The following is a 17500-nucleotide window of genomic DNA, read 5'->3' on the forward strand; positions in this document are numbered from 1 at the left end:
TATTCAATGCAATCGTAAAACCTGTATTTGAATATTGTTGCTTGATTTGGGCATAGTTAATAGACGAGAATGGTTATGAAACCCAACAACTTTCTTTGTTGAAGGTTTTTGTTCTCCTTTTTGGCCTTGATCGTGCACAAAACGCAATAGTTGTTTACTCCGTACTGAGGAACTAACCAATAGAAACGTGTTGGTTACGTAATTTATGAATAGTGTATGAGCGCAAAACAAAAGATTGTGCACGGTCGTGGACTTTCCAACCTAAATCTTGGCATCCTTGTTTGCTCCTTTGATGTTTGCCGAGCTTCCAAACCAGTCCTCTCTATTAGCTATGATTTGGGGAAACGCCTTTAACCACCTCTTGTTAAGAATACTTAGAATACAAAAATCGTTGCAGCAGGTTAATATCAGATGCTAAGTTCAATATATTAATATTTGGGAGTAGTCATTACCAATAATGCTGAGGAAATAAACTTGTATGTTGGATCTTATCAGTAGCGCCAGTTTGCTAGTTTACTATACTAGGTTATTGGATAATTCAGCACAAATCACGGTTCAAGAAACGACAGTGGCACCGATGACGATATAACACGTGTAAAAAAACTGTGATAAACAAAATTGTGAACAGGGAATGCCCTCATTGCCCGTATTTAGCTCTCAAAATCTGACATTTTAAACAAATTGAAAAAATGAAGGGCGATATCGATGCAAAAACGAGTTAGTTTCTAAGCAACGAAAGGGATTGCAATAAGTAAAATAACCCCGCAAAGGCTTGTGTTTTTGCCACTTCCACACACAACGCTCATAAAGAGACCCTTGAGTGTAAATTTTGGATTTCACGGTCCGCCATTAATCACGTTCCAAACTGACCGCTTGAACCTCAGAGGGTTGGGTCTAGGGGAGAGCGACGTTGAACGGACTTGCAACAATGTGAAGATCTGTTAAGACACGCAATGGGAAATTCGAACAAACAATGTTGGAAGTTGTTGCTCGGACCTTCAAACTATCGAGTCTTTGACCTCAATTTCTCCTTGATCCGGCTCTCTCAAGATTTTAAAGTTAGTAATGGCGGACCATCAAATAGAAAAATTCCAGTTAAAACAAACAGCCGTCTTTTTTTAATCAAGGCTTAAAACTTGGTTCACTTACTATTTACTTGACATAGTTTTGAAATCCAGAGAAAAATAAAAATCCATTTGTTGGTCATAGTAGCGCTATAAACAAAAAATTTCGGGATAAATATAAAATTAAAATAATTGGTCCAGCGAATAAGAACGATGCACTTTTCATGAAAGAGAAAAAGCGAACATTCTGCTTCTTTCACTAACCTTTTTCACGCGGTAAGGAACTAACCATAAATGTTTTTGTAGTAAATAAATTTTTACTTTTTCAGCGTTCATTTTGTACAGCTCGCGAAACAAACTACAAAGCAAATAACTCTCGCATTAGTCTACTTCAAACCGCAAACTAACACATCACAGGCAGCTTTCAATTAACGGGCCTAGATACCCGTTAAGCGGGAAACGTCTAAAGCCCGAATTTTTCAGGCTTTCCTATAGTTATTGCTCAAGAAACATTCTTAAATGCGATGACCAAAACGATCGAAACGTTCATTTTACTAACTAGTTTGTTGGGTAGTCATGAGAATTTAGTTGTATCAAGATCACACCTCTTAAGCTGATAATATTGTTTACTCTCATCTAGCTGCCTGACCGACATTTCATTGAAATTGAGGAGGATTTACGTACCGATCACCCCTAGCCTGAGAGTCAAAGGGTTAGACGCTTCTATAGTCTTTCATAGTCTCTTCGTTCCACATGTTGCAGGTTAACATGTTTACTTTCAGAACGCCCCTCAACAGACGTTTGAAAATTACATGCGGCGGTAAAAAAATTAATATTAAAAAATTCTGGATGGGTGGAAAAAACAGTAAAATTTTACGCGAGCAGAGAGTGAAGTAGCATGACGTGAATCAAAACTCAAATGAAACAAAGAAAAATAAAATCACCTTATATTGGAAAACCACACATACTTCCTTGTCTGGAATCAGTAGACAATTCACTATTGTAGTGATCTCCAAAGGGAAGAAAACCGATGTCCATCGAGTGGAAAACCAAGTGATTATTACCGGTAGCAAATTGTCAGTTCATCCACAGTTCATGCATTGAGATGATTATGAAACTCGACAAATCTTTTTGTTTCATGTTTTTGTCTGTGTTTTTGGTCTTGACGGTGCAAAAAACACACGTTTTTTCGAGAAGATAACCAATCAAATCTCTCGATTAAATTATGCGCAACGAAAAAACGAGCCCATGGTCGCCTATGCAAAGCGAAAACAAAATTAAGATAGTGCCCTGTCACGGTCAATTCAACATCGAATGCGACATTGTTCCGGCTTTCAAAGGTTTGAAAGTTTCATAACAAGTCCCTCAATTAACTATGGTTCATCTACAGAACGGACAGCAATTCTCATTTCCTTCGTTAGTCATAAAACATGCATTTGCTTTTACACTTCAAACTGCGCTTATCGAGAGAAATGGGAAACAATAAACTCATCAATAGAAAACCAACCGGTAATGAGTACATTACAATATTAATTCTACTTTTCTCCTACTAGAACTACATTCGGAAAAAAAGACAGGTGCTTGTCGGTTTGTCAATAACGTCCGTTCATATTGGTAAATTATGTAAGATGTCGCAAATGAAACGTTTTATCACAAATTTCGGTATTTTAGTTATTTAGTTGAAACGAAACGAACTTCACACCTCCACAAAATTTAATATTAAAAGGATCGTAAAAAGTATCGAAGCATTTCTATATGCCGTAATTCTAAACACTACGATATTGCCAATAGATATTTTTAATTAAGGAGCACAAATTAAATAACCAGCCAGGTGTTCAGAGTAGAGTGAGCCCCAAACCAGTGAAGTCACGGTATAGACTTAAGTCTGTTATAACCATTCTCATTTCAACCACTAATCGTTTTAATTAAATTCTCATTATTTCTGAACGTTTGGATACTAGAAAATCTCGCTGCCACCTCACATTTTTCAACTACCAAGCAATAGTTGGCCCTACTATACAGTCCATGATGCCCAAATTCATCACTGTAGCATAATTCCATTAGGGTGCGATGATGGCTAAATCCGACTCTACGATTTCAGATTCTCCTAATTTTTCGAGTCTACAATTCATCCGATTTCCCCGACTTCAGTTCCAAGATTCCTCATTCTTCCAATTTTTTGGACTTCAGTTTCAAGATTATGCCATTTTGTCGATTTTTTGGACTTCAGTTCTACGGGCGCTTTCCTTTTGTCAGAATTCGCCGGCCAGACTCGTCCGTTTGCAAAGAAAATGCAACAATTGAGTTGATCATCGAAAAAAGACGGGAAGAGACGAAAAATCGAGCAAGTGCCCCATACTTTACAGTGACTTTGAGCCCCGTTCGTAGCCCATGCATGGCTTATGTATGCCCCGTTCTCGAAACACGTGCAAGGAAGATAAATTCCGTCTAGCATAGAATGATCGTAATATGAAGTGGTAAAATGGGAGAATCGTACAATCGGAGACTTTTTCCTAGATGCAGAATCGGAGACGTTTTGCTACGTGAAGAGGTAAAATCGAAGAATTTTTACGCTTCAATCGTACAGCATTCTCTATGGCTAAATGGCAAAATAGCACCCCTAAATCGACCGTAGTATTCTTCGATGTAGCCATTAGAGAACGTTGTGGAGGGAGGTTCACCGGTAACTTGACACAAGCGTCTGTTGCATATTAGGCATGGCCCGGCGGCATGGGTCAACTTGATTTCTCTCAATCCCACTCATCCACTCTTTGCAAGTAGCCCATTTTTATGCCTTCTTCCAGTCCGGCTTTTGACTCGTTGTTGCGTCAATTTGTAAGACTGGGGAGCTTTAAGCACCGAACGTTTTTGAGCCAAGGACGAAAACCTGAAGTGAACATTTCAATAACAAGGACTGTAGTCTATCTAAGCGTTTGTAATAGTGAAAAGATGCTTAGTAAGGTATTTGTGGTGGTAGTGTCAACGCAACTCGTTTCACGATTTGAGTCCAGGAATGGGCAAGACCCCCCCCCCCCCCCCAACAAAAAAAAAAACAAACAAAAAAAAACAAAACAACAACAAAAACAAAAACGAAACGAAACAAACAAAACAAAAACAAAAACAACAAAATATAAAAATAACAACAAATGTTTTTCTGACCATGTGCTCTCTTTAGGCCGCTCGGGCTTATTCCATTAGATACAATAATCTGACCAATCATAAGATATAATTACAGCTGTATTGCAAGTGGCATTCCGGAGCTAAGGGCAATAACATACTTAAAGATCTCCCTGCCACTTGCCAGTATTAATTTGAACAATAACTATGACAATGTGGCATACAGTGAAGTTAAACCACATTGTAAATCTGATTGTACGAATGATAGCATTTACATATTTGTTCATATATATTTTTCTTCCTTTTCCTGCGCAAATTATAACAACTAAAACTTGTTAGCTCGAACAAAATAAAAACAGAATAGTTGCTCGAATTAAGAAAGTGAAATACCCGAGTGAATTACAAAGAGAAATAAAGATTTCAAATAAAAATATAACATAAGAAATTGCACTAAAATGAGAATAATTGATGGAATGAGCAAAAATACCACAAGAACAATTTGCTGGCTACCATTTATGCTTATGGTTTACGCATATCTGCGTGAAATGTTGATGCATTCAAAAGTGAAATAACAATCTTCATTCTCCAGTGCCATTGATTGCTAGGTTCATAGACTAGTTAGCCTGTTTCAGGTTCTCAGTGGGTCGGGAGGAGTGAAATTGTGGCAAGGGCAGGAAAAAGTCGAGCGAAGACTGGGGCCTAGTCTTCACTCGACTTTTTCTTGCCCTCAACACAATTTCACTCGTCCCGACCCAACTCGCTCGGTCCGTACTGCCACGACCTCGGGCCAATATTTCCCAGTATGGCCCGGGCAAGCTCGGTTAGTAAGCGGTTATTAATCTAAATAATTTCCATATTTCATTTAAAATCCAAGGTGTAATACGTTACAAATAATGATAATTGTAATAATCTTAAAAAAGGGCAAAATAATAATATTAATTTTTAGTATAAACACACAGGTGATTATACAAAATCATGCGCTCTCATTGGCTCGCTATCTCGGATTATCACCCTATAATCACCTTGACGGACAAAATGGCTGCCAGTAGCAGTTTTGCCACTGTAAGTGAAGATGATTTCACGTTGAAATGTTTTTTTTTCTCTTTTTTGAAATAATCACCTGTGTATTTATACTAAAACAATTATTCGCCTCAGGCTCAGTGATTATCAGTGAATATTCACAGAGACGAAGTCAGCGAATAATTGTTCAATAATCCTAAAACGGGTCCATGCTGTTGCTTCTGGAAAAATTTCATCTAAAAATCGCCTCAGTCCAATGTATGTGGCTGTAACACCAGTGAGAATAAGAGGATGAGAGGGGGGCAAAAAGTGTACACATTGCAACTTTGATCAAGGGTTAGATGACTGGTCATGCAACTCCCAAGTTCAAGACAACTTCCCATGTTACTGTGTCTACCCTGAAGAGCAACTGCATCCAATGCACAGACAATGTATGGATCATCAAAACCACCAGAAATTTAAATGATTTGAGTCATAACATTCACTGTCACGAAATTTCATCATCTTGCTTCCTGTCTTCAGAGTCTTGTTGCTCATGTGTCCAGTGCAAGCACAGCAAGGACAAGAGCAAAGATCAATCAAATTTGACTTCTTTTTCAGGCTTGAGAGCTGCCCAAATCTTGCTTGTTACTTCAGTGAAGGCAAGGGTTCCACCAAACACCAATGTGGTACCAATCCAATGATAAACAGTGAATGGATTTTTGAAGTAGTAGATTGAAAACATCAGGCTTAAAAACTTGCGCAGTGTGATAACAAGGGTGACGGTCAATGAAGTGCACTCTGACATCAGGGTGTAAACACTTCGTATGCAGACGTATTGCGTGATTACATTACCAGCCAGGTAAGCCCACAGCTTGGGAATGTGGAAGGTGACATTGAATAAAACTAATGGAGCTGAAAGAGACGGCACCACTTATCATCATTCATTGTAAATTGATGTGCATCTACTTAAAATGAAATTTCATGAAATCGATGCAGTATGCATAACTCAGTACTGTCCAAAGAAACTACTAAACATAAACATCTCTCCCATTGACACTTTTAAGACATTAGCTGAGGCTTATTTATTCACTAAGACATATAATAATTATTTATTAATATATAATATATTATCTATTTTATATAAATATTTTATTATCTTTTTATTTTATTATTATCGTTCATTTATAGGATAACAGTTATAGCAATTAGGTTTTATAAATTAAAAAAAGTATGTTCAAATACATAGGGTAAGTTTTAAGAATTTTGAGCTTATAATCACATCATTCTTATTAATTCTAAGTTATTAGAGCGGTTTTCAATTGAGTGTTGAAAGTAATTAGATAATTACTTTGGTTTATGATTACTTCACTCAGTGATTGGTTCAAAGTTCTCGCACCATTTTTTCAACCAATCAGAAGTGAAACCAAAACCAATCGTGGCTCACGCGTGCACATTTTCCCGCGCTTTGTGTCGGCTACGTGTAATGACTTCGAGTTTTGATTGGTTTGCCGGATTGTCTCAGTACTTTTTGATTGGCCAAAGTAATTACTTTGGTTTTGGTTTTACGACACTCAATTGAAACTTGCTCTATCACTTTTTAACCTTGTGAAATTGCTATGCGCATATCACTGTTTTATAGAATATGTGCAATATAAATAATAAATATTATTATTATTATTATTATTATTGTTATTATTATTATGATAAAGGCTTATTCTTAAACAATTTGTAAAGACTGATAGGGTGATTCCACCCTTTCATACACGTAATACTTATAAGTAAACTACTGTAAATATAATTATAGTAAATGAACCTTAGTATTAGCAATGTTAAAACGTTTCACAAAAATTGAAACTTGACATTTTTCATGACGATGCCAAAGATTACTTATACCTTATCTGAATCCCTTTTATTTTTGTTTACGTAATTCAGTTTGAAACAAGGTTGGCGTACATTTGGTAAAGGCAAAAAGGTCACTGTTCGGGGCCATTCAGGATAAGATGGTCATTTCATTAGAAAAAAAACAGTTGAAATCTAGGTGAACTACCTATAGTTGAGTGTGGAATGACAATCTCTGAGCCCTATTCACTGTGTAAATACTTAGAATTCTGTAAAGTCAGCCATTTCTCCCTCAGAAAACAAAGTTAATAGGTATGCACATGTCCATACTTGGGTGTTCATGTTAACTGTATCATTACAAGTCCACAACTGAATTTCTAACGTGTTGCTCTTTTCACTTAAATACATCCAAGATGCATCGGAGTGTGGTCATCTTTTAAGGTGCAATTAAGATGTGAGTGTATCACAGGTGCGTTAATTACATGTACATGTTTGTGAAGTGACATGTGTAAATTACACAGTGTGCAACATTCAAACTCTGGCCATACCTATAACTATAATTATAGTGACACCATGATAGATGCACTTAAAGGTTATCGCAGCATAGACAACAATGGGCTTGGGACGGGTGACTGTCTCTTAATATTTCATTAAATTAGTAGCTTTACCACAAAACGATAATTATTAATCCCTTAAAACGTTTTGCAAAGAGTAAGAGAAGAATGTGGTGTGAGCTAAGAGAGGATCTGCAGCCTTGCACATAAATTTGATTGTGAGCAACGGGGATGGACTTGGTCCCTAATGGAGAAGTATGGTGTTTTTTTTTACATATTAATGATGTACTGTATAAAATGCTACTTTAAATTACATTACTTCATGCACAAAAAAAGTTTAAAGGCATCTAGTCATACTCACCAGATGAGTTAAAAACAAAAATGTGCCTGTAGATGTCTTGTGACAAAAGAATGAACCCAGACAGTGGCAAAGCATGCTGTGCACATGAAACAGAAAAATAAAACCAAAAACCATCAAAATTAAGCATTTCTCATACCCAAACAACAGTCCATGTGATTATCTTTGAAAAAAAAAAAAACAACAACATCAACAGCATCACCAAAATATGAAAATATACATGTACTCTAGATTAGTTAGGATACAAATCACAAAGGAGATGATACTTTAACATTTGAATTCTACCATCCTTGGGAAATTTTGTGAGATGATACAATGTACTGTATGCAACCCAGTGTAAGTTTGATGTAATACATTGTAACTAATGTATATTGAAAATGCAATTATTGAACGCTCCAGGAGTACAAGAATTTAACAACTAAGGAAACTTTGTAAAAAAGACCACTCTGCAGCTGAAGTTCTCACTGCTTGTTTGCTCTCTCAATAACATCCCAAAGACTGAGACCAGCAGAATTATTAATTTTTCATAAAAAAAAGACATTGTTTGTATGATGACAGAGAGGAAAGATAAAGAAAGAGTGCCAATGAGTGCTTAGGGAGCAGGGTTGGTGCAGCAGTGAGATCAGTTGCCTTCCACCAATGTAACTCGGGTTCGATTTGCAGACTCAGTGTCTTATGCGGTTTGAGTTTGTTGGTTCTCTTCTCTGTTCCCAGAGGTTTTTCTATGGGGTACTCTGATTTGATTTGTATGTGTACAGCGTCCCCAGTTTGTGCTGGGCATTACCAAACCACGAAACAGCGAAACGAAGCTCCAAAACACTATGTAGGGGCAGTGTGGCCCAGTGGTTAGGGCGGTTGCCGTGAGATCTGGACATCCCGGGTTCAAGACCCGCTCTGACCATTTGTTGAATTTGATCCTGGTAGTCCCTGGTTCAACTTCTCAGCTGCACTTGTAAATAACCAAATGGTTTGCCTCCGGCCAGTTGGGATTCTTAACGTTTGTTGTTGTTGTTCTGTCCCTTCGTTTCGTTAACTGTGTTTCATTGGTCCTATAAAGCCCCTATGGGGAGCAGTCAATTAAGTACGTATTGTATCGTATTGTATGTATGACCCCACCATACAATGAATACTAACTGAGAAAGGTTGGATTTGAGATTAAATATCATTTTAGGCCTAATTCATTGCAATTAAGATTAGGATTCAGATTAAGACTGAGATTAGGAGCAATAATGTTCTAGGCCTAAAACGATACTTAATCTCAAATCCAACCTTTGTCGGTTAGTATTCAATGTATGGTGGGGTCATACATGGTGTTTTTGGCTTCGTTTCGCTGTTTCGTTATTTAGTAATGTCCGCTAGTGCCCCAGTGCACAAGGACTTCACACTTAAATAAAGTTCATTGTCGTCATCAACATCATCATCATCATCAAACCGATCTCAAGAGCAAAGATAGAATGCAATCCACACACTGATGAAAGTGTTACAACTTGTCATTAAGATGAGAGACATTCAGATGCACTCACCGCATAAAACAGAGCCTCTCTAGGATGCTTTCCATATTCTGCGTACATTTGCTCCTTGAGTCGTTGAGAAGAAGTATTAGCACAGTTAAAACCTTGGCAAATCAAACCTCAACAACAATGTACAACTCCTTATATGTGACTAGGAAAAAAAATAAGTGTACCTGATAGATTCCTGTCCTTGCAGAAAGAAATAATGCAAGCACTAGAAGAACAACTCCTTTATCAAGAAAAAATAATAAAAGATTATGATAAGCAATTTGATTAATCCGGGGTAAAAGGTATGTTGTAACACAAGGACCATCAAGTTGACAAGCTGACTACACTCAAGTTGATTGTAACTGGTGTGGTTTGTAAAACAGGGATAACCACAGTATACAGGGCACTCTATTTGCATATTGTTAAAATAACAGCTGTGCCTATAGTTATATGTTTAATTCTTTAAAAAGAGCAGACTAATTTGCGTGTGGTGCTCAACTGGGGCCCTGATCTCCCACCACCCTCTGCCCTCTCATCACCTTTAAAGTGCTAATATGATCAAAAATCGATTTTTCTTTTTCTTTGGATTTCAAAACTATCATGCTAACTAAACAAGAGGTGACCAAAGTTTTGATTTAACTAGAATTTTTCTATTCAGTGATCACTCATTACTAACTTTAGAAATAACCCCCAGAGAGCTGGATCAAGGAGAAAACGGTGTCAAAGACTCAATATCTTAAGAATGTAATGCATGTGTATGCAGCTGAATTAACATGCAGCATGGGAGTTTCAATTTTGGGCTTTCAGACTTTTAAACTCGTGTTTTGCACATGCAATAAGTTGTGTTTACACACTGAAACTTTGCACTCAAAATTATACCAGTCAGGTGTAACAAAAACACTCTTTCAAAATCTGAAGAAAAAAAAGAAAGTGATTTTTTTATCATAGTAGCACTTCAAATGATTGCAGCAACTACAGTATGGGTGGATGTTCATGCTGTCTTGTCATTTCTGTGAGAGGATAAATTTATGAGAAGATTGTGTTGTTATGTTATTGTATACCACTTACCAGTACACCACCACTTGTACTCTGCAAGAGGATCTCCAGTAGTGGATTTGAACTCCTAACATACAGCCATAAAAAAATATTAAAGAACTTTTCAATTACCAAAAAGGCAAACTTCACAGGCCTGAATAAGGATATCGCACAGGCAACATATGACAAATAAATTCAACATTTTGAAGGACAGGGAATACAAAGTGGCTCTCACATGGAGTGACCCATTCTTTTTGTAAGTGGTGGAGATGAGCAATAGATTTTAGTGACAGTAGTACAGTACTTTACCATTAACATTTCTTCACACTTCACAGAGACGCAATAGTAGCAAGTATGATAAATACTGTAGGAAACAGACAACTTTTTTAAAAGACATGTTTCGGCATGCTTATGCCATCATCACTTTGATGAGTTCCTAAGTGTGAACAGTTATAAAGTCTACAGGTAGATGAAAAAATTATTACAACATGATGTAATACAAAAGCGGGTACTATTTACAGCGTGACACCAAACATCAAGGTGTAAACTAAAACGTGAGAAAAGTGTTACAACACTTTTCTCACGTTTTACAACAGCATTTTTCTCACAGCATTACAACACTTTTCTCACGTTTTAGTTTACACCTTGATGTTTGGTGTCACACTGTAAATAGTACCCACTTTTGTATTACGTCATGTTGTAATAATTTTTTCATCTACCCGTAGACTTTATAACTGTTCACACTTAGGAACTCATTAAACTGATGATGGCATAAGTATGCCGAAACATGTCTTTTAAAAAAGTTGTCTGTTTTCTACAGTATACTTCATAGAGAGTTACCAAAAAGATTCTTCTTTCTATCCTTACCAATTTCTTAGCTGATGCAAATGTACACAGGCATATCCCAGCTGTGATCATAAGGACTGATAGATACTTTGACAAATGATATCTAAAAATAACAAAATTCATACATTGCATTTGCAAATGTAAGTTACTGGGAACAATATTTTTTTATCATACTTGTTCTGAGAGTTTGGACTAAATACTTATAACACTTATTTCTGAATTCAGGTACTCTGAACTTAATAATTATCTATTTTATTGTAAGTATATAAGAATAGTATACTTTTTAATTAGTAGTTAGCATATTTTATTTATATTATTAGCTCATATTTATTTCCAATTAGTAGTTTATAATTATTTTACATTATTAGTATTAGTATATTTATATTTTATATTGTTACTATTTAGGGATATTTGTTGTAATGCGCATTTGAAAACTTTAATTTGATATTAATGTCACATTTCCCACGGTTATTTATAGTTAAGACACACTACAATAACAAAAAGCAAGAGAAAATGTTGGCGTAAAAGGGGGGGACACCACTCCACGATCGGTGTGACAGACGACTTCCGTAGCGTGACTTAATCCTGAACTTATCTCCCCGACGCAAGAGGCGAACCGCACCGGATTGGACAAGTTGTAGGCCAGTAAAAGCCAACTCTCCACAGCACTACGAGCTAAACCTCCCGCCAGCATCGTGCTATAATGGAAAGAGTTTAGCCGGTAAAAATAACTCAAGCCTCCCTATCTCCCCAGCACTACGAGCCGACTCCGCAGGCACGTTCTGGATCGGGCAAGAACAAAGGCAGATAGAGAGCGTAAAATGGCATAGCATGAAAAACACCAAAGCTTGGGGAAGTTGCTGCGAGACTTAACCGAAGAGTGTACCGAGAGGTGAACCCGAATTTATTAAACTTGACCTTAACAAAACCTCCAAAGGGATGCAGGGTGGGAATAAAATTCGTAAACAGTAAAGGTACGCCTTACAGTTAACTATAGAGCTCACAGAATGATACTTCGGACTTTACTAGACCTTTTATACTGAGACTTATGTCTAGGACTAAACCAATGGTGACCAACGTACCATCTAATACAAACAACTTCTGAAGTGCTCAACGCGACATGAATGGGGATAGTTGTTGCTTTTGACCAATCCAGATAAAGGATATAACTGTAAGCAGACAGTATTAAGGACAAGGATAAAGTAACTCAGTTCGAATTGTTAGAATATAGGAATCCATTCATGTCTCGTTTGTGTTGCGTAATGTTTACGAAATAACGTGACATGTGGAGGATAGCTCTAGTGAGTCACGCTCCATTAACTACGTTTTACAACGCTGTTGTAAAGCTTTACTTGCACAATATAAATGAATAAAGTTAAAGTTAAGTTAAGTGAAGTTAAATTAAGGAGGAGAAAAAAAATTCTTGTAATTTAATGACTGTACAGCTCTTATTTAAATTCTTTATCCTGGAGAAATCTCAAATAATATTTCTTTGACGTTCAGGTTGATTCATAAATCATCCGCAGGTGCTTAGGTTACCACAGCATTTTTGTGTCTTTGTGTTAAAGATCTGGCCCCACTTGTTCAAAAGATGGACAAAGCTATAAACCAGATAAACCACTATCCATTGGATGGTGCAATTGGTTTTGCTATGATTTATCCACTGGATAGCGATTTATCCGGCAGATGCATGTACCACCATCCATTGTTTGAACAACTGGGGCCAGGTCTGCAGTACAAAGGTTAAAAACATTCTCCTCTATCCACTTTATCCATCTTTTGAACAACTGGGGCATGGTAATTATCTTTTATTTTAGCTCATTACAGGTCATTACCTTATTTTACCATAAAATGTACCTGATTGCAGGTCATTGTAGCTCATTGTGGGTCATTCCTTGTTTTAGTAACTATGGATTTACCCAGCAGATAATGCAATCGATCGTTTTAACAACTGGGGCCTGGGGCTGGTTGTTTGAAGCCTGGTTAGTGCTAACCGTTGGTTAAGAGGTATCAAAACCTATAGGTTTAATTCTGGTTAATGCTAACCATGTTTCAAGCAACCTGGGCCTAGAGTGCGCTATCACAAGGACGATAAGTCTGAACTGCTACAGCATTTGTTACATCCTTTTACAGTCAGCAGAGAAACAACAAAATTTAATAGCTTTGATTTAAATTCTAGTTGTGCTCCACCTGTACTATGATCACACATACCTCCGTTTTAATATAATCATTCCTAAAACCAAGTTTGCCACCAGTGACCCCTGTGGATAAAACAATTTATTATGTGACATAATGATACCAATTTACTCTGGCCCAAGCCCAAATTCAACAATTCATTTTTTCAACTTCTTAATTTTAGAGTAAAATCTTTAAGTCTAGCTCTCCGGAGAGAATGGGTTGACGAAATGCCTTCAATTATCATTCATAAACATTACTCTCCCCCCCCCCCCCCATTTAGAAAAAAATCACTTACTGATTTAAAGATCATGTGAAGAGGCATAGGCACATTAAATCTGAGTGCATAATTATTAATCACACTGGTTGAGAAGAAGAAGACGACCATTGTCATATAAGTTCTGAAAATATAAAACAATCAATAAGACTGTCAAATCAGTCAGCAACAACAACAACAACAACAAATCTTAAAAGTATTAAACTAAATTTAAGACTCACAAGGCAACTTTTTAAAGACATGTTTTGACATGACTCATGCCATCAAGCATGTTCTTGTAGTGAAGGGGTAGTTTCTAAAGAAACTGTGGTGCTGCGTCGGTGGGGAAGTAGTACACAAAAATTTGGTTTTATCAACGGAGTTGATAATGTAAATTGGCCACCGTACAGAGATTCTAAAAGCTGACGTTTCGAGCGTTAGCCCTTCGTCAGAGCGAATCCATTCGCTCTGACGAAGGGCTAACGCTCGAAACGTCAGCTTTTAGAATTTCTGTACGGTGGCCAATTTACATTATCAACTCTGTTGATAAAACCAAATTTTTATGTTCTTGTAGTGTTTGGCAACGGGATGGGATGTGCACAGGACGATGCCTCAGGAGCTGCTATTATAAGTGTTTCGAAGTGCTTAAGGATGTTCGAGCGAGAATCTTCCCACACTTAAATTTGTTTCATTTCTCGCCTGAAATTAGGTCATAAACCTGAAGTTAGGTCATAAATTAGTGTTTTGTATCATATCTCTCCATTGCCATCTTTCTCATCTTCTGGAGTGTGGTTTTTGTGAAATATAATCTCTGGCTGTTTCCTCACAGGGTCGCACTATTCAAGTGGATTAGGAAGAGAATGTAATTCTGCTCTATTTTCATGAAAGTAAAGGAAAAGAACTTCAAAAACATGCATTCATTTTGAACTAAGAAGTTCGTAACGCAATAAAAACCCCCATTAATTTACGCAATGTCGCTGACTAAAACTAACCTTTCTCGAGTTTTTTGAACTTTCAACCACTACTCAATTAGTGACCTTTTTCAGCCTCCCGGTCCTTTCTCTTTAATGTTTCATGATGAATATTTATTGGAAATAAATGTGCCACTCTTTAGCCGACCTGGAAAATTTTCCCCGGCATTTTTGTCACCATAAGATCTTAACTAATGCTTGAAGTAATGTGTGACATATTACAGTCATGTTACCTGCGCAGTAAAAGTTGCACACAAACAATGCACGAATGTCCTTAAGAAATGCAGAACCAGATTTGACTGTTTAGTGCATGAAATGCTTTTCATAAAAGCTTTAAAGCCAAATCTCAACATGCAATCAGACTCCATTCGTGCCAAAGTATTTAATTCTTTATGCCAAAAATCGCTTTAAATGCTGTAATTTGCATTATCTGATACATATTTTTTCCTTGATAATGGAGTCATCACTACTCAGTAACGTTGGATTTATCTTTTTTACCATTCGTTTTTACCCTTTTATGCTTAAAGAACTCTCTTTATACGCACATAATTTTTTTGCTATCAAAGCTAATACCCACGTACAAAACATTTTACCTCAGAGGAATGACGGGTTTACTGAGTCCAAAGTTTGCAGCGAATATGAATCCTTCGATGGCAATGAAGAGAAACTGAAAAAATGTGACAGTGTTTACACAAGTAGCATCTTCTCTGAAGTAAAGAAAAATAAGAAAATTATTACCACATTAAGTTTCACATCAGAGTTGGAGATCTTCACTGTTGAGGAGCAGCTTCCATGTAAGCAGCTAAGAAGAAAGCCTGAAAAATCCAGGCTTAAACGGGGCTCAACCACATGAAAAACTTCATTATTCTAGATCACGCATTAAGTTTAATGTCCATTTAAATTTAGAGAGTAACACGAAAAAAGGGATACACCCATGAAACAAACCAGACTTCACATCCAAAGTTTAGGCTTATCTTTCATATACCGGACCCTGAATAATTAACGTCCATAAAACAAAAGAACAAACTAACATAACAATACCTAATCAACAAGGCCTAATCAGAATAACAATGGTTCTTTTGTCTTCCGCCATTTTGGTCCGGTATATGAAAGTCTACCGAAAGTTTAGGTCCTGAGAGTGAAAAGAATGGTTCTTGGGCTTTTGGGTTATTCTTAAGTTCAATTCAACAGCTGTGCTTATAATAAGTTAAACATAGATCCACTCTTTGGCCTGAAACCTAAACTTGTCCTACAGGAGTTGACAAATGAGGGCAAGAAAAATTTGAATGTGCTTTTAAAAAATGGGACAATTTTGCAACTGAAAATGTAGTTAGCTTTAAAACACATCGTTAGATGTTGCTGTATAAGCATACTCTGTTTTCCTTCCCACAATGAATTTTTGATGCCGTGCATGTGGACCCTTGTTTTGTAGGCAATCACAAGTTTTCCACATATCGTTCATCACACCTGTTCCCAGAATATTTGACAAGACTGTATCTTAAAAAAGGCAGAAGAAAAACCTGGCAGGATCTGATACCTAATTATAGGGAACCCAACACCACCCGCCAACATGAAGGGGGGGGGTGGTAAATCAAATGGAACAGACATTCCACTAAAAATTTTTCGGGTAAAAAGAAATACCTTCAGAGGTATTCCTCTTGGTTTTCCTGGAATGAATGGAAAATCCTGTTCCATTTGCTTTGTCCCAATAGTACCATGCTCTTTGAAAAAAGAAAAAAACATGGCGTACCCCATCGGCCTTGGTGTTTAGCTACCCTAATGAACCATGCGGGTTTCAATCAATTCACGTGGATGCTTTATGGCTTGTAGCTGCACAACTGCAGGTGAGAATTACTACTTATGAAGTAATGAAGTAACGATTGAAAATCCGGCAGCCATGTTTGTTATTCTAAATGATTGGTATCCAGTCTCTTGAGAAAAAAAAAAGAAAGTCTTAAAAGGAACATGCTTGTCCCATTCCATATTTTGACTGAGGAAATTTGGTCGGATTCTTTACACAGAAAATAGACCTTTTCACGGTTTGTGACACTATATTGGTTGGGGGACAAACAAGGCTTAAAGTACAGTGAATCTATGGGAATTTTGCCATCTCCGAACCATTATAAATCCTTTGAGGTCTGACGATTGTGGATAGCAAGAATACCTCTTAAAAAGCACTTCTATTGAGATTATTTTCGGCAAGTGTGATGATCAGAATCAAGCTATAACGACCATAAACGAAATTTGTAAATTTCACATAAACAATTGAAAACAAAATTATGCAAATTTATTTCTGCGAAATTTGAAGCGACGTGAGGAAATTTCTAATATCTAATAGACCGAATGCATAAATGGCAGCCAAAAAAATATTCTGTTTATGTGCTAATTAGACTCACTAGCATGGCTCTCAAGCAACATTTCTTTTTGTATTTTGTCCATGCAAACGAGGCTAGTGAGGCTAATTAGCACATAAACAAAAGAATATTCTTTTGGCCACCATTTATGCATTAGGTCTATGCACCTATCAATGTTAAGTCCCAGGGGGGACAGGTGGGCCTAACCACGGGAGTTTGATCGTGAGGTCTGTCCCCAGGGTAGAGATTTTGATCGTATGTGACATCCACAGGCTAGCGATTTTGATCATACAAAGGACATTTTACCACCTTCACTTGCCCCCGTGTGGACATTTTGACCAATCATTTTGTCCCAGGGGTGGGAAATTTGAATTATTTTAAATGAAAATGTCAAAATCCCCACCCCATGCCCGACCCCCCACCCCTGGGG

The 17500-nt window shown here is 37.1% G+C and overlaps 2 protein-coding genes across 3 annotated transcripts in view; both read right to left on the bottom strand.

Annotated features, from left to right (window-relative positions):
- Window positions 1–2255, bottom strand: part of LOC137973183 (probable glycoprotein hormone G-protein coupled receptor) — a 27538-nt gene extending 25283 nt beyond the window's left edge. The window contains exon 1 of one of the 2 annotated variants that reach the window (XM_068819947.1): window positions 2009–2255. The gene's annotated coding sequence lies outside the window, so the exon portion shown is untranslated. The remainder of the gene's footprint in view (window positions 1–2008) is intronic. The other variant, XM_068819945.1, reaches the window with a different exon arrangement.
- Window positions 2256–4211: 1956 nt separating this feature from the next.
- LOC137973765 (UDP-xylose and UDP-N-acetylglucosamine transporter-like) overlaps window positions 4212–17500 on the bottom strand; it is a 14339-nt gene continuing 1050 nt past the window's right edge. Inside the window, exons 2-10 of the mRNA XM_068820648.1 lie at window positions 15310–15423; window positions 13788–13890; window positions 13526–13575; window positions 11336–11417; window positions 10502–10556; window positions 9619–9674; window positions 9458–9511; window positions 7938–8013; window positions 4212–6095 (exon numbers count right to left, since the gene is read on the bottom strand). Coding sequence (XP_068676749.1) covers window positions 5776–6095; window positions 7938–8013; window positions 9458–9511; window positions 9619–9674; window positions 10502–10556; window positions 11336–11417; window positions 13526–13575; window positions 13788–13890; window positions 15310–15423 — 910 coding nt within the window. The 3' untranslated portion in view covers window positions 4212–5775. The remainder of the gene's footprint in view (window positions 6096–7937; window positions 8014–9457; window positions 9512–9618; window positions 9675–10501; window positions 10557–11335; window positions 11418–13525; window positions 13576–13787; window positions 13891–15309; window positions 15424–17500) is intronic.

The sequence above is a fragment of the Montipora foliosa genome, chromosome 10 (assembly GCF_036669935.1).
Source record: "Montipora foliosa isolate CH-2021 chromosome 10, ASM3666993v2, whole genome shotgun sequence".
Taxonomy (NCBI): Eukaryota; Metazoa; Cnidaria; class Anthozoa; order Scleractinia; family Acroporidae; genus Montipora; species Montipora foliosa.